At 46.5% G+C, this 24,097-nt stretch overlaps 2 protein-coding genes across 2 annotated transcripts; one reads left to right on the top strand and one right to left on the bottom strand.

The window, feature by feature from the left end:
* Positions 1-795: 795 nt before the first annotated feature.
* LOC125525936 lies at positions 796-1,446 on the top strand. Its single transcript, XM_048690939.1, has one exon. The coding sequence runs from the start codon at positions 821-823 to the stop codon at positions 1,391-1,393; it is 573 nt and encodes a 190-aa protein (XP_048546896.1). The 5' UTR covers positions 796-820; the 3' UTR covers positions 1,394-1,446.
* A 10,513-nt stretch (positions 1,447-11,959) lies between these two features.
* Positions 11,960-12,469, bottom strand: LOC125519322. Its single transcript, XM_048684167.1, has one exon. The coding sequence runs from the start codon at positions 12,467-12,469 to the stop codon at positions 11,960-11,962; it is 510 nt and encodes a 169-aa protein (XP_048540124.1).
* Between the last annotated feature and the right edge of the window lie 11,628 nt (positions 12,470-24,097).

Here is a 24,097-nt window from a genome sequence, read left to right on the forward strand (position 1 = left end):
TCCATGTTGCTGAGAGCCTGCTGGCAGTCGCCAACCTCGGCGAGAGTCTGCTGGCTGTCCTCACTCGTAAGCGCTTTCAAATTGATTCGGCGTGATTAACCGTGTGCCTAATTAATTAATCACATGCCTAATTAAAAATTGTTTTGGCATGATTAACTATGTGCCTTATTAATTAATTGCATGCCTAATTAATTGTCTGTCTAATTATATGGGAGTGTAGTTAGCTGTCTATGGACTAATTATCTGTTGGCCCAATTAATTAATTGCCTGCCTAATTGGAAAAAACCTCTCTTTCTAATTGTACGAGGGCTTAATTAACTACCCGCCTAATTAATTAATTGCATTAATGATTTGGTTTTAAATTGATTAGGCTTGAAAATATTGCCTATTTATATGGACCTAACTAATTCCGCACATAATTAATTGTCTGACTAACTAATTGCATTAATGACTTGATTTTTAGATTGATTTGATTATTTTTTGCACTAATATATGTGTGCCAAACAACAACGTGTCAATTTCCCTTTAATAGTAAAGATTTTATCATTGATGTAGAGTATATTGGGTATTAATGTCAAATAAATAAATCTTACTCGTTTCTTTTTCTCACTTGTCATCATGTACATGTGTTGACCATGCGGTGCATCACATCTTCATCGTTACTCCATATCATTTATTATAAAATCAAATCAGTTAATTAAATGTACAAAATCTTTTTTGAAAGATTTTAAATGCACATATATACTACATATAGTGCAATGTTGTGCTTGCTAGCTCGGACAACAAGCATATCACCCCACAAAGAGACGCGGGGTGCTCTATGGCTATGGCCAAGATCATTCCCTTGCTCCTCGTTCTAGTACCCATTCGCATGGCAGCCGCTCGGACGGATTGCCCCAACGTCCCGTTACTGGGCGCAGTGGCCGCCTGCCAGAAGGCTTGCGGCACGAAGCTCATGTACGACCTCTGCATCCGCATGATGCGCCAAGGCGGTGCCGACATGTCCCCGTCGCACAAGGAGAGGGCCACCGCATACGCGATCCTTGCGGCGCACTCCGCTGCGAATTCCTTCGACGACACAAAGCTCGCCGCGAGCAACCAGCTCAGCCACAACTCCTCGCTCTCCGGCAAGCAGAGAGACGCCTATGAGGGGTGCATGAACGACTACGCACCGGCCGACAGCTCCATCGACCGCATCGCCGACGAGACGCTCCCTAGCTGCCGCTTCACGGGCCTCGCCGACGAGTACACGCGTGTGATAAATAGTGTGGAGAAGTGTAGGGACCGGCTGTTGACGCCGACTCTGGTGAAAACGCCGCTGTATCCCATGGTGGTGGCCGACCGGAACAAAGCAGTGCTAGCGAACATGCTTGGTAAACTGTTAGGCATATGAGTGTGTGATGGATCAAGAGGCAGTCCGGACACCAGAGAGCAAATAATAAATACCAGGCATTGAGTACACCGCTACCAGGGCCGGCCCTAGCATCTCGGAGGCCCTAGTGCGAACATGGTACAATGGGCCCTACATCGCACCTTACATCTCCATGTTCGCTGCTGCACGTCGCAGCCGCAAGTCCGTTCAAACTATCCATATGACACAACAGTAATTTTAAACAAATATTTTATGATATATCTAGAAGTAGCAATTTGAAATTTGAACAAAAACAGAAACACCTTCCATACAAGAACAGTAGAGAAATGTCACAAGATAAACCCCCAGCAACATATAATCGTCATGTGGTAATGTGGTGATGGTCGATCATCTTTAACATGAAACAATTACTTGTGTGAGAGTTCCATGCAAGAGAATCGTCACATAATTCGCAATAAACAAGAAAAGACGGACAATCCATAGGATGAACAATTTACTTGTGGACCGGTGCTAGTGTCAATGCCTTAGCGGCAAGCCCAATGTGGTGCATCTTCAGTTCGTCGCCGGTGCCAAGGAGGTCACCACCAGGGCCTTGTCGCCTTGGGTACTTTCAGAAGAACCTATCTACTACTAGTACAGAACTCACTGGCAAAGAAATTAAGGAGATGATACAGCTGACAATCCATTCATGAGCGTCGCTTGGGTGCCGGCCCACTGGGCACTTGGTGCAATTAATTGGGAGAGGAAGAAGATTGGACGGGAAGAAGAACGAACCGGCGGCGCTGTCTCACACAAAACGAAGCAATTAGGATATATTGGCTGGCTCCACCGTCAATGGGCTGCGAGTGCTACCTTCCTCAGTTTATTTTTTTCCTTCAAATGTGTCAATACATGTGCACAGAGAGTGTATGGTGGGCCCTTGGACATGCTGGGCCCTAGGAGGCTGCACTCCTCGCCATGGCTTAGGGCCGGCTCTGACCGCTACATAGTGTTACATGCATGATCTATTGTCAGGGGTGGATTTAAGATTTGGTGCCAGGTTGGGCTAATCTGTTAAGTTATTAAGCTTCTTTTAAATCGAGGCTCCTGATATGTCATGGTTAGAAGTCGGTTGTTGGTTCGATTATAACGGTTTTGCTTCGCTGGTTAACTGTGTCTGAGACTACAAGAACCTGGGAATAATTTGGATTCAAACTACAGTCTCAGTTTGGTTTCCTATTGGGCTGTCATTGGATTGGACACTACGTTAATTTAGTTTGGTCTGGGCTATACTTTTTTTTGGGCTGGATTGGTTTGGTCTGGACATAGGCTGCTTGGTCTCAAACAGTTTCAACTCACGGTCTGAAACTAAATCGAGCGACCAAATCGTCCATGCAGCCTCGACGGGCAGCCGCCGCTAGGCTAAGGGCTGCTAGGCTACCGTTGGCTGGAGCTCCGGCCAATCTCTCTCTCTCCCTCTCTCTCTCTACAGGTGCGATGTTGCTACGAACGAAGACGCTGCTGCCGGCGACCAAGTCGCGTACATACGCATTGGTGTTACGCAGCTGTGCACCCGAGGCTAGCCGGCATGTCCGGCCACTACTTCGCTGGCTGCAACAAGGTGCATCAATAGACTGGGTGTTCAATTATGGAAATGAGTATGATAGACTCAGTAGCTATCCACGTGCGCATGTGCAGTCCATAGTTTCAAATTTTGGGCACAAACCGATTTTAGGAAATGGGCTGGATTGGTTTGGTTTGAAAACACAAGCAGTTCAGTTTGGTAATTAGCACTAACTAGTCGCCAACCCGTGCATTCGCAGGGCTAGTTTTTTATAATTTCGGTGCTATATGTAAGCCTCCATTAATGATGTAAATTATAGTATTGGTTAAGTGAGAATGTATGAAAAATGTTGCTCTGTCAAGTATTCCACTATCTGTTACCAACTATATGTATTACCTAGACAATAGATTAATTAATCAATCAAATCATTTAACTTATTTGGTACTTCAAGAATTATCATGTAACTTTGCACATTTTGCATTGAACGGGATGGAAAATTTGAACATTGGACTCGCACATGCACTTGCAATAAAATTAAAGAACAGATTAATAAGGAACTCGGTATAAGCAAATAGTAAAGCTAAACCAAGACAATTCAATTTTTTTAGAGAAACCAGAACAATTTAATTATCTGGAGGAAGACCATGCGACATGATTACGCTGCCCATGTATCTTTCACCTTGATCCTGTCAACACAAACACCCCTGCACACGGCACACCAATTTATCAAATCACTATCTACGTCTAATCAATCCACGTTATAGTTGTCTAGTCTTGGACCATGTTATAGCTAATATCATGAAAAAGGGATAGTTGCAATGAATAGGGGACAAACTATGATTTTGATCCTTGCACGATCATGATAATATTGCATGACTAAAAAAAATACTTAATAGCATGCAAAACAACCCAAGACACCAGTGAAATACAATACAAAGCTCTGCAGAAAATAGTTAGAGATCCAAATAGCAGGCAAAAAAGGGTGCAAACATGAAACAGCCAAATACACTCATTCAATGTTTTTGTTTTTTTGCTAATACACTCATTCAATGTTAGAAAGAAGAAACAAAAATATTACATCATTTACGATATATATATATATATATATATATATATATATATATATGCATAAAAGGACAACAATATAAAATGTAGTTCTAATATAATGAGAAGCAATCGTTCGGCATGAAAATTTTGGTATTGATCAGTTTTTGAAACAACATTCACACATTCACCTAATATGTTGATACTTCGTTTTCCATTTAGAAAATCTAGCACATATGGTGGAACCCATTAGTTTATTATTTTTTTGCGAAAAAGCCCATTAGTTTATTCAGCCCAAGTAATGCGCGAAAGCAAATATTTATTTGGAAGACCAAAAATTCTATACCAACCAATTAGCAAAGACAGTACGGTTTTGAAATATATGATCCATGATCTCGTATATAAGTAGAACAAAACTATCTTTTGCATAAATGAATATTTCCGAAGTACAATACATTATCTTAGCATTCTTACGGAAGTGTAGAAGGAGAACATTATGCCAAGCTTGTAAAAACAGAACAAAAAAGCTTGTAAAAACAAAGAGGCTCCGGTGGTGGTTTGAACCAAAATAATTTTGTGTACTAACAAAGAATTTCAGTTATTCTTGAATTGATGCATAATCTAGCATGTAATTTTACATCGAAAGAATATCATTTCATACTAACATATAATAATTTCAAGTGGAACCATCTGTGTAGACAAACATCATATTTGTCCATCAATTAATTAATTTACCTCACCTGAAAATAGAAAATAAATAAGAGCGGCCATGAATAATGAACCGCTGCACCGAATTCTGCCTAGTATGGCTTTACTAAAAATATCACCGGAATTAAAATTGACTTTCCTGCTGTGCTTTCGATGATTTGATCAAACTGAATTTGCATTAAATGTGTCATGCAAAAGAAACAATTGAGATAAATCTGCCATACATGAACTTAAGAGCGTCCAAAGTGTACGTACCAAGGATGTATTCATTATCATCCTGTCTCTGTAAAAGAGGACATATGTTAACGAATATGATGTCAGAATTAATCAGGGCATACCATCTTCCCTTCTATTTATATATAATATTTGATCATACAATGATTCTATCGATTATATGTGAATGGAAATACATGAGTGCAAAGGCATATTTTCTGTGTAAAGAAAGAAATAGAGACTGAACTTTGTCAGCACGATAAAGTCTGCACATTTACGTATAACATAGTCAACTACAACAACATATAGTTTAGTATCATTGAATATGTCTATACATACAAACTTACTGGAAGTTTCTTTGTGTTACTAATCAGATCTTTATTACATAGCAGCTAGTGCGATCGAGCACCATACAAAGTAGAATACGTACTGTACGAAAGTAAACTGACACATGGATGTTCTTAATTTAGCAAAGGAACATCATTAGATTAACAAAGTAGTAATAACTATGAGGAAGAACTACCTAGAGGTTAACTTGAGCGTCTTTTTCTGATCTCCCTTGCTGCTTGGAATAAATACTGCTGAGGTGTCGGCCCTTGACCTCCTGAATGCATATCTACTCCATGTATAAATGTACATAGCACTACAAAAAAGAATTCCATAGCACTACAAAAAAGAACTCCAGCAGAACAGAGCCTATTTTATGCTTCTAAGATGCACGTATCTTGTTGGATCATGGCGTGAGCTGTGAGCATAAAATTGAAAGATCATATCCAAGTTAACAAAACTGTAGTATTTCGCTTGTAATTTAGAGAAGTAGATTTTACAAACCAAATAATGCTCCAAAACAACTTAGCGGCTTTCCTACAAAATTAGAACAGATGTTTGAGTTCACTGTGCGGAACATCCACTTTGGTGAACTGAATGCCATAATTGAATTGTATATCACCTAATCTTACCCATCGCAGTAATACGTATCTAAGATATGCCTGGAACTACTGGACTCATGTCATCAAAATCTCCCCAAAGTGAAAACCTAGAATGTGCACGCTCATTAGAGACCAAGTCTCATACTGCAGGATGCACAACAAAAAAATCCCTTAAAATGAAAAACCTACTCAATCATTGCTCCTTGCAGACCTTATAGGATTGACAGATGCAAGCGATGTCTAGCAATGGCAATGGTGCCGTGCTAATTTCCTATGCAACCATTGATTGGTTCAAGTGATGGGTAAACCATGGCTAATACATAAGTGCACATGGAAGAAAGATTGAGGTCTTCAGCGAGGGTGAATCAGATAGGAGGGAGAGAAAACTGTAGTGTGTGTAGCTCCTGGACGGAAGGAGTCGATGAGGGGAGGTTAAGATGATGAGAAAGCCGACCAAGAAGTTGAGCACAATGGTGAAGTCGTCATTCTTGAGTAGGCTGCAAATTTCATAGAATATTTTGCCAGCTATTGGAACATTAAAAACTAAGCTTACACATCAAGGAGATCATGGAAGAAGTTTTTAACGCAGGTATAAGCATACATAGCTTCAAGATCATCGAAGCACATATATCATAACTGTGACGTTTACATGTTCTAGAAAGTTTTGCGGCAAAGGACTGAAGCCAATACAGAGAGGACTGAAGCCAATACAGAGAGCATGGAGAAAGGTGGTTGTCTCTTCTACAATTGAAGGGAAATTGATAATCGAAGAAGAAACATAAGGCGGTGTGGAGGAGATGAGGAGAGTAATGATTGTAACAGGCCAATAGCAATCACAGAAAGAGGAGACTACCCCTATAACTGGCCTGGGGATGGAGATAATGGATAAAGAAGGCAGAAGAGGACGTGCTGACCTGCGGCATCGTTGACGCCGGTAGGAGGCACGATCAGGGTGACGGAGATGGGTGGACGACGGCAGCAAGTCGAAGAGGCGGCCAATAGAGATCGCTCAGACGGAGAGATGGCCTGCACGTGAAATATTTTAGGAGAGGTGAAGAGGAGGTATGCACGTGGGACTATGTATTCTAATGGCTTGAGATGATTCCTAGGAAGATCTGATGGTTAATAGTTTTATGAGGTCCTGACTAAGATGACCCACACGTGAGAGATCGTGTGAGAGGTGGAGAGGATGCGTGGGCATGTCTAATAGCCAGAGATGTTTCCTAGGAAAATCAGATGCTTAATATAGTTTTTTTATTCGATTCTAACTAACCTAGGTTATGCGTGGGCATGTCTAATAGCCAGAGATGTTTCCTAGGAAAATCAGATGCTTAATATAGTTTTTTTTTCGATTCTAACTAACCTAGGTTTTTCAGAAGATCTACACCGTAATAACTCGGTCCCACCAGATGAATGGCTCCTAATTTCTAATTAACGTGGTAATTACTTGGGAGTCTGTAATTAGTATAGGTAGGTATAGGTATAGAAGATAGATAGATAGATAGATAGATAGATAGTTTGGATTAGTTTGGTTTGATTGATAGACTTGTACATGTATGGACTGATCTAGGTTTGGTTTAGATTACAAACTATTCACAGGTTTTGTCTACAACCCACCTTTCATGTGCACCGATCATATTGGAACATTTCTTGAGTACGAGAATAATTGTGTTACGTGCCAACTGGCTACTATACGACCAAAGTTGTAATCTACTCCTGTTTAGTCAGTTCTTTGCACTAAACTTCATGCAAGGGAACCGTTGCTGGGCCGCGACATGGTGAGCGCGATCATGCGAGGCTCGCGCCATTGGCCTCGCCCTCGCCCCATGTTTTCGGGAGCACTCGAAAGCACATGCTCGTACCTGTTGGCCTTGGAGGAACGCGCCAGCGCGACACACAAGATAGCAGGACTTGACCACATTTTTGGTCCTCTCTCTCAAAAAGTAAAACATTTCAAGTTGGAGATTCCTTAAGAGAAATAGCAAATGAGTTGAAGATGCACACGATGTGTGCTTACTTTGCGGCATTAAGGAACGATCGTAGAGTACAACTTGCGGCGATGATCTTTTTTCTTTTTTGCGAGAAATCATATTTCTTTTCACAGTCTATCAGTGCTAGATAGATTAATTAGGAGCGTTGGATAGTCAGGAGAGCATGCAGAGTAGTACAAGTAATTAAATAATTCGATAACTGGGTGCACGTTTGATGATTGCATACCACGGACATTCATAAAGAACAGACACATATATAGTTCACAATCGCAACGAACAAATTTTCTAAAGACGACTCGGAGATTGACACAAATGAAGCTACATATCATCCCTAATCGAACTAAAAACTCGCACTATATATCTTCTAAGAATGATACTAACAAATCTAGGCATACGACATCTTTAGCTTCCATCTGTAATGCTACTACGGCAATGGTTCTGCAAAACGCGGATAAACACAAGTTAAATTACAATACAGAAATAGGCATACTAGTTCATGGATGCAGCCATGAATGAACTATCACCCACGAAAAATATGATTCAATTTAACCGGAAACAAACCAGTTACCTGATATTGAGCCGATTATGGAGCAGCTTTAGGGGTAGGTGCGGCCCTCATCGGTGGCACACCTGCTCTCCGATCCATGAAAAAAGATTCACATGGTTCATAATTGGAGATGGGCACAATATATGTCTTAAAAACCGAGCACGGTAATACACTGAACAATTTGTACACAACAAGAGCAATAACGACTTACCGTAGCAGGGTACAAAGTCACTCGGACTGGTGTTACAAGCAGACGAGAGGCCAAAGAGTTGGCCTCCATCCATGGGTGCCGACATGAGTTTGTCTAGGTCGCCGCCGTTGAACACGTGGCAAAGGCAGATGGGAAAATTTTGGAAGAGTGACCGGACGCCGTCACAACACTTGCCTTGGCGTGGAGGCTTGGGCGCGGTGCTGTTGGTGAGGAAATCCTTACATGGCATCAGCCCCATCAGCGACGGTAGGCACTCCTTGGGGTGCGGCTTGAAAGGGGATGGCGGCGGCGGCGCACTTGGCGTTGGGGGACAGAATATCGGTGGTACACATAATATGGGTGGCAGGATCGGAAGGCAAGGAATCATACACCATGCCAATGGTTTTGCTACTGCATCGTTGCTAGCGGAGGGAGCAGGGGCCTTGGCAGGGACGGCGGCCGCCGAGGGGAACGGCGTGGCGGCGGTGATGACGATGGCGAGGAACAAGGCGAGATGCTGGGACTCGGATGGCCCCATGGAATGGAACTAGTTTGGGCTCTTGCAAGGTGTGAATTGTGGTACTACGAACTTGTGGTTTTTGATCAACTTATATACAGGAGGATGCAGGTGAAGTATGATGCGTTGGGATAAGGAGATAGAGATGTTTTCTGTTGGGGTCGATCCATATCTTGTGTTCTCTCCTCACGAAACATCTGACAATTTGTTAGGCGATGCATGTGGGTTGCAATGCATGCCTGATAGTCAGTTTAGTTAGTGCGTGAGTGTAGTTAGTTCGTTAGTATCCAAAACGTGTGCGCCGTGCGCGCGCTGGCTATGTATAAGCCCGTGTAACAAGGGGGGAGACTTGGTATTTGAGAAGGGATATATGCGCAAGGGAAATGGAGTGTTAGTTATATACGGCATGTGCTTTAGGGGAAACTAGCACAAATGTCCGTGCGTTGAAACAGGAGAGATACTTGACGTGTCCATAGAATAAGCACAACGCAACAATAACTAAACAGTGTCATCTGGTGGCTGGTGGCTGCAGGGAGGCGCATGCCGAAAGCTAGCAAAAATGCATATAAGTCATACATAAAAAACCATGCTACACATACAATACTTTTGTTATGAATTTTGCATGACGGTTCTGATATTAAAGGATTCAAATCTTCCATATAAGGTACTATTTTGGAAAGTTGGGGTACTCTTTGGTGTTTGCACTACGGCGTGAAAAAAATTTCAAGGTTCGCACCGAGCAGCAATTTTTTCTCCAGATGTTGCACCGAGTCTGAAAAAATCTAGCTAAAAGGGTTGGGCTAAATAATGTGTTTTAGCCCCTCTCTCACTTCACTGGACATTAATTCATTTGTGTTGGGTAAATACCATGACAGATGAAAAAAAAAGAGAAACTCGGCTCCATTTATTATTAAAACAAAGCAAACATATCTGTGCATTACAACGAAAGAAAATAAATAAATATATGCCGAGTAACCTGAAAAATAATTTATCATTCAAACAATTTCGCAAGAAGCAAAAGAATATTAAAAGCACTCAAAAGTATCAAGGGCCATGAATGATGTCCAAACAACGGTTTAGTGCTCCTGAAATAAGTTGTCCTAAATCCCAGACTTCCAAAAGAAAACCATGAAAGAACTAAAGAACATTGAAAGAAGTGGCCATGGATGCACAAGTCACATAAAAATCATAACAGTGAGGCTGCTAGCACACTACAGTTGAACAGAAAGTACAATGGTAAAAGTCCATGTTGAGAGTTACAACAGAGCATGCTACTTCAAAGTTATTTATAATATGATCGCATAGAATATAGTACTCATGTTGTAATTAATCGATGAGGTAAATCATTTTCCACCATTTTAAAAAAAAAGTACTCGTGTTGTACGACGGCGTATCACAGAATAGATGAAGCACAGTCCTTGAATTCATACTCTCCTTTTTCTAGAAAAACATATCGATATCTCTTCTATTGTACAGAAGAAATAACAAATAGCCAGTTCAATTTGTAAGAACTTTAAAATACGGATCATATTCTATCAAGCTATTGTATTGGGAAGTACTAAGCAGCAGCCAGCCGGAGGAGTAGCAATCAGCGTCAACAGCATGCACGCGCACCGCACACACACGAGCCAGGCATGCATGCAGGCAGCGGAACAAACATGGAACAAAGAGACGAAACTTTTGTTTATATATTAGTACCATCTCGAATATAGAAAATAATAGGTGGACGAACGCCGGACAGATCAAAAACAGACAAAATTACGATGGTAAGAAGCAATAGTCCTTTTATTATTAGGTAAAGAAAAGATAAAGATTTACACGTAAACCAAACACATATAGGCAACGGACCACACCTCAAATAGCACATGATGTACCACCGTGGGTGCTTTTTTTTTGAGGCAATCACACGAAACTTTATTGCTCAAGAATATTTGGTATCTCAGCCCATCAGGGTTCAAATCCTGGTGCTCATATTTATTTTTGGATTTATTTCAGAATTTCCAACGATGCCTATTTAGTGGGAGGAGATGTTCTCGTTGACGACGAGACGCCTACGGTGACTTCGTAAATCTCAAGATGATATCCAGGCTCAATCTTTCGGAGGTGCTCATAAGGGTAGGGTGTGCATGTGTGCGTTCATAAAGATGAGTATATGTACATGTATATGAACGCTTGTGTCTGTACTAATGTTCAAAAAGGAATATTTACAGATACATATATATGGCCATAAGGATGACCAAGCCAGATTTTGCGTCCTATACCTAGAGTTGTCGCGTGCTTCGCAAAGCTATGAGCCTTAAAATTAAAGTTCCTAAGTTCATGAATGAAAAAGCAACTATGTAACAACGATTTATGTTTGACGATATGCTTGATAATTGCACCATAGTCTCCTTGGGATCGTTGGTTGATATCTTTCACAACAACTGAGATGTTGAATGCAATATCCACGCTACTAAGGGCATCTCCAACCATAGAGCCCTCCAGGAGGCATTTTTATCGCCCCTTAGGGGGCTGCCGGCGAATTTTTTTGCCTGCGATCGAGAAAATATCCACTCGTTCCGGCCCCCCCACACCGTCTCTAGCACCATCGAGAACGCCCGCCACCGTCCGCCACGCACCACCAGCCCTCCGTCCTCGTGTCCTCCGTCCACCTCCCTCCTCCACGCGAGCCAGCTCCGCCACGGCCGTGCACGCTCTCCGCTCCGCGCCAGCCATGCGTGCTCCGCTCCAACTTCGCGCAAGCGCGAGCTCCGCTCCAACTTCGCGCGAGCGCGAGCTCCGCCATGGCCGCGCGAGCTCGAGCTCCGCGCCGGGCACGCGCACTCTCCGCACCGAGCCATGCGTGCTCGCTCAGGCCGCGCAAGCGCGAGCTCCGCGCCGGGCCTTGTTGCGTTCAGCTTCGGCCTTAACGGAGACGTCGTCCGCAACCCGGAGTAGGGCGGCTCCCAGGCGGACAGGCGCGGCCGAGCTCCGCCACGCACAGGAGGGCGCGGGTGCGGGCCGCCCTGGCCAAGCACAGGCGGGCGCGGGTGCGGGCCGCCCTGGCCACGCACAGGCGGGCGCAGGCGAGCTCCGCCCCGGCCACGCGCGGCGACTGCGAGCTCCGGCCATGGCTCCTCCCCGTGCAGCTCGGCGTGCAGAGGAGGCTGGTTCCGAGGCGGCGGCATGCGCCGGAGGCGAAGAGGGAGAGCCAGGCGACGAGCGGCGTGCCGAGGAGGACGAGCCCGACGGGCACCATCCAGAGCTGCTCCCGCGCCGGGTGGAACGCCACCGCCCACCACACCAGCACGCCGGCGCCCGCCAGCCCCACCGCCGCCACGCACGCCGCCACGGCGCAGCACGCCCACGACCAGGCCCATCCGACCTCCGCCCCCGTCGACTGCCGCCCTCCTGGTCCTCGGCCCGCCGTCTCCATGGTGTAGGCGCGCGCGCGCGCCCTCCAGCAGTCGCAGTGGCGCGGACTGGCGTGCGGAGGCGGGATGGCCGGCCGGCCACCCGGAGCAGGCAAAGGAGAGAGCTCGGGCGGCGGCGCGGGAGAGCTCGGTGAGGAGAAACGAGAAGGTGGGGCGTTGCGAGGAGAAGGTGGGGCGCTGCGAGGATCGAGAGGGGAGCAGGGAGGCGTGGGGTAGGTGGAAAGAGAGGAGAGAGAGGGAAAAGGTGGCTGACTGTGGGCCAGATGCATGCCAAAAAGTAGTGCCGGCGCCCCCAGCTCGCCCCCAGCGCGTTGGGTTTCTCATGCCAGCGCTGGCCGTAACTTTCCTCAAATCCGGCGAAAAAGTGGTCTTGGGGTGCATGGCTGGGGCGATTTTTTACCACCGACGCAAAAAAAGTGGCCTGGGAGGGCGTCTTGGGGGGCTGCCTGGAGATGCCCTAAGATGTAGGTCTTCGTCCAAAGCCAGGCCCTCCTGGCAAGTTAGGCCATCAATGCATCGGTGCTGCTATATGAACTTACGACCAACGACCGCTCTCCTCCTGCTCGTCCGCGCCGCCCCCGCGCGGTGGCTGGACGGGCCTCTCTCCCCCGGCCTCCTTCCACTCCTCCCCTCGATCCCCTCCCCCTCCCCCGTTGTCGCCTGGGCGCGTCGCCGGGCAGAGCCCGACTGGTGTGGGCGTCGGCGGGCTCTTTTGCCCTCCTCGCCAGGTGGCGGTGGCGCGGGTTGCTGCTAGCCAGCAGGGGCGCCGGGTAAGGTGGTGGGACGGCTTCAGATCAGGTGGTGGCTGGATCTGGATCCTGGCGGTGGCAGGTGATGCGGGTTGTGGTGGATCTAGCCACCTCCTTCTCATGCTTGGTGTGCTTTCCTCTATATGAATCTGGGCCGCCTGGTCCTCGATGCGGATGGAGCTGGAGGTGGGATTCAGATTGGAAGAAATCTTCACACAACATGCATGCCACATCGCATAATATGCATGAGAAAAGGCCCACCCCCACTCGCAAAGCTTTTTTACCGGAGCCGGTACCTACCGGTCAGGAATCCATCGTCCATTGACTATGCCAAGATCCATGTGACTGTCACGCATTTTTTTTGAATGTTAGCAGGATCAGTGCTAAATTCATTGAATAGATAGAAGGTTGGTCCAGTTTATGAGGAAAACCGAATCCGAAAACCATACAAGTGATGCTAATCGGCTTACAACGCACAACCACACGCACAACAACAATGGCACGCCTTGCCTAACACATGCCAAGATGGCGAGAGGTCAGGACACAGAGCCTCAAGACCGCTTCACAACCGAAGCAAACAACTCGAAGCACAACCCAAACTCAAGGTAAGCACGTGTCAACGTACGGCCCACCCTTACGCCAAAAGGAAAGTTGCGAGTGGACAACAGGACCCGACTGGACCTGAGGAGAGCGTCGTCAAAGAGATGCCGCATCAGTGTACATTGCGCCCTAAGGGCCCACGCTCCAAATGGAGGCCAATCCTAGCACCAAGCACTGTTGTAGGACTCGAGCAACCTGAACAGCGCCTCCAAGGAGGTAACGACGCCATAGCGCCGTCACTGCCTGAACCAGTAAGCTGGATCTGAGGTTTCCCCCGTTGCACGGGAGGGGATGTGATAAGGGCCTAAACGACGCCTTCAAGAAGGTGACGGCGCCCGTAAGCGTCGCCGTCGTCCGCAACAACACGGGATTTCTCCCAGCCCAACACCATTCCCACATCCACACACAGGCCATTGAGAGCCAGTAGCGAGAGCACACCACCGACGAGAGGCCATTCCATGCCGCCGGCAGGGGGACGTTGGCCACCTCAAGCAACACCCAGGACAGACTGACATGCTGCCAATCCTACTTCCGCTTCCCCACATCGGACGGGAAGATGCAGCGCCCATCGACGGCGCCATTCGTCACCCGCCGACCACCATTCCCTCGCGTCATCACCTACCACAGCACGTCGTGCCGGCCTAACAACCGGAGGATGCAATGACCACCAGACGGTGGCACCAATCCTCACCCCACCGACCACCACCACCTCGAACCCTCTGCTCCCTTGAAGCAGCAGCACAACCACCTGCGCCGAGCGTGCCCTGCCGAGCAGCGGCAAAGCTCGGTCGGCATCTTGGACGAGCAGGCCCGCTGAGCCCAGATCAGGCCCAGATGCGCCGCCTCATGCCCAGATCCAGGGCGCCGCCGCCGGTGTTCTTGGTGCCGCAGCCCCTCCGCCTAGCCCTGCTCTTCCATGCCGACGGCGCCCCACCGCTCCTAGGATCCCGCCGCTAGGCGCAGCTCCGCTCCGCGCGACCGGCGACTGAGACGAGCGTCCCTGCCCCGCCGGCCCGCCCTCAGCCCTCCGTCTTTGACAGGCAGGGTGCCGCCACCGCCGCCGAGGTCGGCGGCGGCAGCGGCCGGAGATCTCTAGCACTGGGGTGCTTTTTGGCTGGGGTTTGGGGAGCCTTCGGAGCCGCCCGAGCGGGGGCGACCCGGGAGGGAGATGGGGATGGTAGCGCCACACATTAATTTTCAGTTTCTGCTATACAACATCTATACCTGGCCAAATACAGTGAATGGACCCCACTGAAACTATTGTTTAATCAGATGCATGCATGCTCTTCCCTCTCTCACGTACAACAGTACACATGCATGACAGCAAAAGTACTGGTGCAGTCTCTCTCCTCTCTTACACAAAAAATTCACCTTTTTATTTATCTTTGTTATTTTGAATCATTTATTTATATCTTTTAAATAAAAATTCAATTTTGAAACTTCTTATATATTTGAACTCCTGGCGCGGAGATCTTTAAAACAAGGTCAATATTGAATATATTTTGTCAGCTTTGAGTTTTGTTATTTCAATCATACACTATTAGGGAAAAACCTAGTAGTAGCGTGAGTTTCATGCCTATTAGTAGCGCGTGGAACCGCACTACTAGTAAGGCGCTACAACTATTACTTAGTAGTAGCGCGTGCGGCACACGCTACTGCTAAGACATATAGCCGCATCGCGTGTTATCCTGGCGCTATTGCTAATCTAACTAGTAGTAGCGTGTTTCCTGTTCATCGCTACTAGTATTTTTTTATTTTTAGTGTATTTATACGCCGTTATATAAATTTTGGTATAATACCAATTATGAGGTTGTTATATCAGTATGTCCATAACAGTGTGTCAAATAAAGGTGGATTAGGTTTAAGTGGAGGCAACATGTGGTGCATGTCAAAAGTATACTACTAATCCAAACTTGATCTAGTTTGGACTAGTAGTACTTTCGATGTGCACCACATGTTGCCTCCACATGAATCTAATCCGCCAACACAAGCTATTTAATCATCATCATAGTCATTACCACCAACAGTAGCTATTTAATCATCATAGTCATAGTGTAGAACACATCATCATCTTCAAACTTATTCTAGCTAGCTAATCACCACCAACACTAGCTGCGGTAGCTATATCTAATCTCCACCAACACTAGGTAATAATAATAATCATAGTCATTACCACCAACACTAGCTATTTGATCATCATAACTCATTTCTAGCTAGCTAATCACTCCTGCTGCTCTCTCTCAGGTAAAATAGCATAAAACATGTGTAGCACTCCCGCTTCATCAAGTTGGAGCATGAAGATGAACCTGTCTCCTAATCGTGGGCTTCGCTTCTGATTGCTTCCCCCTAGTACTTCTCTGCGATCGTTCACAATTTTGCTCCAGTCTTTCACTATTAAGCATTCCTTGCTATTAGAAATCTGGAATGCACTAAAGTGCATTGTAGGATGTCTTGGCCTTAAGCTAACAATTCTCATGCGGCCTTTAGTCTCGATCCAATGAGGCACAACATTCATCGGGAGTCCATATTGAAGAACATCGTATAGTAACATACTTGGCAATGAAGTTTAGCTTCAAAATAGTGTATGCAAAAGATGCACTGATGTCAAATAGTAAAAATCTTAGAATCTTTCCTAAATAGATGTGACCGTAGTTCAGTAGGAACACTATTGGTCGCACGTTTTGAGTACTAAGATTTTTAAGTCCAGAAAAACAATTTGTCTTGACAGTATGAAGATCCTCAAGCCATGAAACATAATGACTTATCTCCTCGCAGTTTAGTTCAGCCCTGGGACAATAGTAGGTCCTGTCTAGCAAGCGCTGGACATGTTTGCTTGAACGGAAATAAGCTGTTAATAGAAAATTAGTTGTCAACTATTTTTGAATAAACAATATCGAAGACATAAATATGGTTGAGAAACTCACATAATGGTATAACTGGAGGCGTCTGCACATCGACCTAGATGTCGATATTACCTTCAATATCATCTTCCGGACGAATATCAAAGGTGATAACCATATCAGGCTCAAATGCATAAGTCTTGCATAGTGTGTAACACCCCGGATGTAACTTTCCCTATTTGTACTCCAACTCTTGCCGTTTCCGGTGTTAAGTTATTTTATTTCCTCGGGTTCGGGTCTTTGTCTCCGTGTGTTGTTGTCTTTGTCATGCATCTCATATCATATCATCATGTGCATTGCATTTGCATACGTGTTCGTCTCGTGCATTCGAGCATTTTTCCCGTTGTCCGTTTTGCATTCCGGCGCTTCGTTCTCCTCCGGTGGTCATTTCTAGCTTTCTTTCATGTGTGGGGATTAAAAATTTCCGGATTGGACCGAGACTTGTCAAGCGGCCTTGGTTTACTACCGGTAGACCACCTGTCAAGTTTCGTATCATTTGGACTTCGTTTGATACTCCAACGGTTAACCGAGGGACCGAAAAGGCCTCGTGTGTGTTGCAGCCCAACACCCCTCCAATTTGGCCCAAAACCCACCAAACTCTGCTCCATGTCCTAGAGCGTTCGATCACGATCGCATGGCCGAAAACCGCACCTCATTTGGACTCTCCTAGCTCCCTCTATGCCTATATATACACCCCCATTCCAAATTCCGGATCCCCCTCCCCGAAACCCTAGATCCACTCTCACCGCACCCGCCGGACAAATTTTGCACCGACGGACATTGTCCGGACGCCCCGCCGCCGCCATGTGTCCGCCTCCCACTGGTCCGGCCACATCTCCCCGCCGTCGGCCCGCAAGCCCGCCGCGGGCCCTCCCCGGCCCGAAGCCGCCTCGCCGCCTGCTCCGCCCCGCGCCGCCGCCTGCTAAACCCCGCGCCCCGCCGCCCGCCGCCACCGTGCCGGCCGCCGCGCGCCACTGCGGGCCCCCGCCGCCGCCACACGCCACCGCGCGCCCCCGCCGCCGCACGCCTTGGCGCCGCCCTCGCCGCCCCGGGGAGCCACCGGCCGCCCGCAGCCACCTTGCCGCCCGGCGACTCCAGCCCGGCCAGATCCGGCCGCCGGCCACCGGACCCGGCCGCCGGCCACCGGACCCGGCCGCCGGCCACCGCCTCCTCCCGCCGGCCGCTGTTCTTCTTCTTCCCCGATGAACAGCTACAGTGCAGCGCCGCCTCGGGATCCGTGCCCGGATCTCAGATCTGAAATCCTAACCCTAGGTCGTTTTTTTCACCAAGTCCTAGAATTCTTGATCCATATGCTCATGTTCGCGGCTCCATAACTTTGCATCCATAGCTCCGATTCATGCATATAGCATATCAGAATGTTCATCTTAGAGAGTACATCATTTCATTCCATTGCATCATTTTCATTTGAGCTCATCTTGATGCCCGAAATGCTGTCAGAAGAGGGCTACTTGAGTTAATTGTCAGATCTGTTACTTCATTTAGCACTTTTGTCTTTTTTGCCATGATTATTGTGTGCATGCTATGCCCGTGAGTTCTTCATATGTTTTGTTAAGGGTTTTGCCATCTATCCAGAGGTACAACCCATGCATTTTTAGGGTGTGTGGTGACTTGTGCAAGCTTGCAAAGTGAGGCACCCGGTAATTCTGTTTTCAGGGACTTAGTAATTTCACTAAGTCCTGGGATTGTTTAGTTCACGATGCCATATGTTTGTGTTGTTTCCTAGTGATCCGTGCCTCTTTTGAGGATGATCAATAAGGGAGTTTTGTTAATCTTGTAGTGATCTATCCATCCATGTCTTTTTTTGCAATTATGGAGCACCCTAGCTTGAGTCAATCGAGCTCTACTTTTGCTTCGTTGTGAATCTGGGCAGATCGTCAACTTGTTTGCGATTTTGCCGATGTTATTGTAGTTGATCCGTGCATGCTATGCCTTTGTTCTTGCCATGTATAGCTTGCATTTTGTGCCTTCTTAAGGGATGTATGCTTGTATTGCCATGACTTGCACCGTGGTGAGTGCATCGAGCTCGTAAACATGCCTTCATGAGTTATATTTCAGCATGTCCCAGTTTTCACTGTCTGAACACTGATTATGTTTTTGCTATGTTCGTGTGCTTGTTAGTATATTTTGTGATCCCTTTTGGCTCAAGGTCACTAAGGGACTTTTGTTAAGCTTGTTGAGTAGCTCCATGCCATCTCTTTCTTTACCATGTTCAGGTCCTGTGGCATGTTGTTTTGTTGCTCCGAAGAGGGCTATATGATCTGAAATTCCAGACAAGTGTTAATTTCACAAAGTCTGAGATCTGTTTTACCATTTGCGTTTTTGCCATGCTTGTTTGAACCTCCTAATGGATGAATTGGCCGTAGCTCAGTGCTAGACTTTTGTTAAGCATCTTGTGTGCATCCCTGCCATGTATTTTGTTGTCTTGTTTGGGTGCTGTAGCATGTTCATCTCTTTGCATTTAGACACCTACTTGCTGTAAACCGCAGACCGGTGTCATTTTTGAATCGCTTGCCATTCCCAAACCGTAACTTCGATTCCGGCGTTCTTTATATCGTTTTCAAGAGATTTCATCCCATCCTTCCAGTGGCACCCTTGGAATTCCAAGTTGAGGCCAGGTTCATGCATTTCCTATCATATCTTGCATTTTGCATCCCGCATCGCATCTCGCATAGCATATCGTCCTTGCATTGTGTTGTTTGAGTTTGCACGTGGTTGATTGTATCCTTGTTGCTTGTTTGTCTTGTTTGGGTAGAGCCGGGAGACGAGTTCGCTAATGAGGAGCCCGTTGAGTTTGCTTTCGAGGATCCAGTCAACTCTGACAACTGTGCAGGCAAGATGATCATACCCTCGAAATCACTACTATCTTTGCTATGCTAGTCTGCTCGCTCTTTTGCTATGCCATTGCTACGATGCCTACCACTTGCTTGCAAGCCTCCCAAATTTCCATGTCAAACCTCTAACCCACCATTGTCCTAGCAAACCGTTGATTGGCTATGTTACCGCTTTGCTCAGCCCCTCTTATAGCGTTGCTAGTTGCAGGTGAAGATTGGAGGCCGTTCCTTGTTGGAACATCATTTATTTACTTGTTGGGCTATCATTATATTGCCATGTTATCTTAATGCATCTATATACTTGGTAAAGGGTGGAAGGCTCGGCCTCTCGCCTAGTGTTTTGTTCCACTCTTGCCGCCCTAGTTTCCGTCATATCGGTGTTATGTTCCCGGATATTTGCGTTCCTTACGCGGTTGGGTTATAATGGGAACCCCTTGATAGTTCGCCTTGATTAAAGCTTTTCCAGCAATGCCCAACCTTGGTTTTACCATTTGCCACCTAGCCTTTTTTTCTTTCCCTTGGGTTCTGCAGACTCAAGGGTCATCTTATTTTAACCCCCCCGGGCCAGTGCTCCTCTAAGTGTTGGTCCACCTGTCAGCTACCGGTGGCCACCAGGGGCAACTCTGGGCTGGCCTACCCGTACCTAGGACAATCTGAGTGTGCCCTGAGAAAGAGATATGTGCAGCTCCTATCGGGATTTGTCGGCACATTCGGGCGGTGTTGCTGGTCTTGTTTTAACCTGTCGAAGTGTCTTGAATTACCGAGATACCGAGTCTGATCGGAACGTCTTGGGAGGAGGTCTATTCCTTCGTTGACCGTGAGAGCTTGTCATGGGCTAAGTTGGGACTCCCCTGCAGGGATTGAACTTTCGAAAGCCGTGCCCGCGGTTATGGGCAGATGGGAATTTGTTAATGTCCGGTTGTAGATAACTTGAATCTTAATTAATTAAAATGAATCAACTGAGTGTGTTACCGTGATGGCCTCTTCTCAGCGGAGTCCGGGAAGTGGACACGGTGTTGGAGTAATGTTTGCGCAGGTTGTACTCTAGTTTCTCGCTCGTGCTTTGCCTCCTCTTCTCGCTCTCCTTTGCGAATAAGGTAGCCACCATACTTGCTAGTCGCTTGCTGCAGCTCCACTTACATGTTTACCTTGCCAAACCTATAAGCTTAAATAGTCTTGATCGCGAGGGTGCGAGATTGCTGAGTCCCTGTGGCTCACAGATTACTATTACACCAGATGCAGGGCCTGATGATTCCGCTCCGGGAGACGCGTGTGAGCTCAAGTGGGAGTTCGACGAAGATTCTCAGCGATACTATGTTTCCTTTCCCGACGATCAGTAGTGGTGCCCAGTTGGGGGTGAACGGGACCGTTGTCGCATGTTGGGTTCTCTTTTATTTTGGCGCCGTAGCCGGGCCATGAGTGTTTGAATGATGCAATGTTATTTATGTACTTGATTGACGTGGCGAGTGTAAGCCAACTATGTTATCTCCCCTTTTATTATCATATTACATGGGATGTTGTGAAGATTGCCTAACTTGTGACATATGCCTTCAATGCGATTATGTCTCTAAGTCGTGCCTCGACACGTGGGAGCTATAGTCGCATCGAGGGTGTTACATAGTGCTTGCCAAGTTTTGCATTCAAAATAGGTGTACGTGTCTGTGTTGTATAATTTTGCATGGAAAGTATAACCATGCTCGGTCTTCAAGTAAACTCTCTTTACCTCCATAGTAGTTTTCATAGGACTGAAACCTATCTTATCCAAGACAAAAACTCTTGCATGGTAGGGGACACGCTAGTACAATAGTAAAAAATTTAAATTATAAGTTGAAGAAAATGAAGCAGTAAAGCATGGCACATCTCATATGCTCCATGACGTTCAAAACGTCCTTAAAGTCCTGGTTCTAAGCCGTAAAGCATGGCACACTAAACTATCGAGTATTCATCAGCTTTGCTTTGCTAGACGTTCTTAACGTCGTCAGCATCATCTGCAACAGGTTTGTCACCCAGCGGTGCTTCCAGGACGTAATTCTTCTGTGCAGCAATGAGGATAATCCTCAAGTTACGGACCCAGTCCGTGTAGTTGCTACCATAATCTTTCAACTTAGCTTTCTCTAGGAACGCGTTAAAATTCAACGGAACAACAGCATGGGCCATCTATCTACAACAACATAGACATGACAACGCGGTTGATGTAGTCGTATGTCTTCACGATCCGACCGATCCTAGTACCGAAAGTACGGCACCTCCGCGATCTGCACACGTTCGGCTCGGTGACGTCCCACGAACTCTCGATCCAGCTGAGTGTTGAGGGAGAGCTTCGTCAGCACGATGGCGTGATGACGGTGATGATGAAGCTACCGTCGCAGGGCTTCGCCTAAGCACTACGATGATATGACCGAGGTGGATTATGGTGGGGGCACCGCACACGGCTAAGGGATCAGTGATCAACTTGTGTGTCCTAGGGTGACCCCTTGCCCCCGTATGTAAAGGAGCAAGGGGGGAGGCCGGCCGGCCCTTGTGGCGCGTGTGGAGAGGAGGAGTCCTCCTCCTAGTAGGAGTAGGACTCCCCTTTCCTAGTCCTACTAGGAGCGGGAAAGGAAGGAGGAGAAGGGAGAAGGGAGAAGGGAAGGGGGGCGCCCCCCCTTCCCTAGTCCAATTCGGACCAGAGGGGGAGGGGGCGCGCGGCCTGCCCTAGCCGACCCTCTCTCTTTCCACTAAGGCCCATGTGGACCATTAGTTCCCCGGGGGGTTCCGGTAACCCTCCGGCACTCCGGTTTTCTCCGAAATCACCCGGAACACTTCCGATGTCCGAATATAGCCGTCCAATATATGAATCTTTATGTCTCGACCATTTTGAGACTCCTCTTCATGTCCGGGATCATATCCGGGTCTCCGTACTACCTTCGGTACATCAAAACACATAAACTCATAATACCGATCATCACCGAACGTTTACCATGCGGACCCTACGGGTTCGAGAACTATCTAGACATGACCGAGACACGTCTCCGGTCAATAACCAATAGCGGAACCTGGATGTTCATATTGGCTCCCACATATTCTACGAAGATCTTTATCGGTCAAACCGCATAATGATATACGTTGTTCCCTTTGTCATCGGTATGTTATTTGCCCGAGATTCGATCGTCGGTATCTCAATACCTAGTTCAATCTCGTTACTGGCAATTCTCTTTACTCGTTCCATAATGCATCATCCCCTAACTAACTCATTAGTCACATTGCTTGCAAGGCTTATGGTGATGTGCATTACCGAGAGGGCCCGGAGATACCTCTCCGATACTCGGAGTGACAAATCCTAATCTTGATCTATGCCAACTCAACAAACACCATTGGAGACACCTGTAGAGCATCTTTATAGTCACCCAGTTACGTTGTGACGTCTGATAGCACACTAAGTGTTCCTCCGGTATTCGGGAGTTGCATGATCTCATAGTCATAGGAACATGTATAAGTTATGGAGAAAGCAATATCAACAAACTAAACGATCATCGTGCTAAGCTAACGGATGGGTCAAGTCAATCACATCATTCTCTAATGTTGTGATCTCGTTAATCAAATGACAACTCATGTCTATGGTTTGGAAACATAACCATCATTTATTCAACGAGCTAGTCAAGTAGATGCATACTAGTGACATACTGTTTGTCTATGTATTCACACATGTACTAAGTTTCCGATTAATACAATTCTAGCATGAATAATAAAAATTCATCATGATATGAGGAAATATAAATAACAACTTTATTATTGCCTCTAGGGCATATTTACTTCAGGCTCCCACTTGCACTAGAGTCTATAATCTAGATTACATTGTAATGATTCTAACACCCATGGAGTCTTCGTGTTGATCATGTTTTGCTCGTGAGAGAGGCTTAGTCAACGGATCTGCGACATTCAGATCCGTATGTATCTTGCAAATCTCTATGTCTCCCTCCTTGACTTGATCGTGAATGGAATTGAAGCGTCTCTTGATGTGCTTGGTTCTTTTGTGAAATCTGGATTCCTTTGCCAAGGCAATTGCACCAGTGTTGTCACAAAAGATTTTCATTGGACCCGATGCTCTAGGTATGACACCTAGATCGGATATGAATTCCTTCATCCAGACTCCTTCATTTGCTGCTTCCGAAGCAGCTATGTACTCCGCTTCACACGAAGATCCCACCACGACACTCTCCTTGGAACTGTACCAACTGACAGCTCCACCATTTAATAAAAACACATATCCGGTTTGTGACTTAGAGTCATCCGGATCAGTGTCAAAGCATGCATGAACGTAGCCATTTACGACGAGCTCTTTGTCACCTCCATATACGAGAAACATATCCTTAGTACTTTTCAGGTATTTCAGGATGTTCTTGACCATTGTCCAGTGATCCACTCCTGGATTACTTTGGTACCTCCCTGCTAAACTAATAGCAAGGCACACATCAGGTCTGGTACACAACATTGCATACATGATAGAACCTATGGCTGAAGCATAGGGAATAACTTTCACTTTCTCTCTA

Source organism: Triticum urartu, chromosome 7 (assembly GCF_003073215.2).
Source record: "Triticum urartu cultivar G1812 chromosome 7, Tu2.1, whole genome shotgun sequence".
Classification (NCBI taxonomy): Eukaryota; Viridiplantae; Streptophyta; class Magnoliopsida; order Poales; family Poaceae; genus Triticum; species Triticum urartu.

Coding starts and splice junctions, on each gene's coding strand:
- LOC125525936 (XM_048690939.1), top strand. CDS start 821: ATGGCTATGGCCAAGATCATTCCCTTGCTCCTCGTTCTAGTACCCATT.
- LOC125519322 (XM_048684167.1), bottom strand. CDS start 12,469: ATGGAGACGGCGGGCCGAGGACCAGGAGGGCGGCAGTCGACGGGGGCG.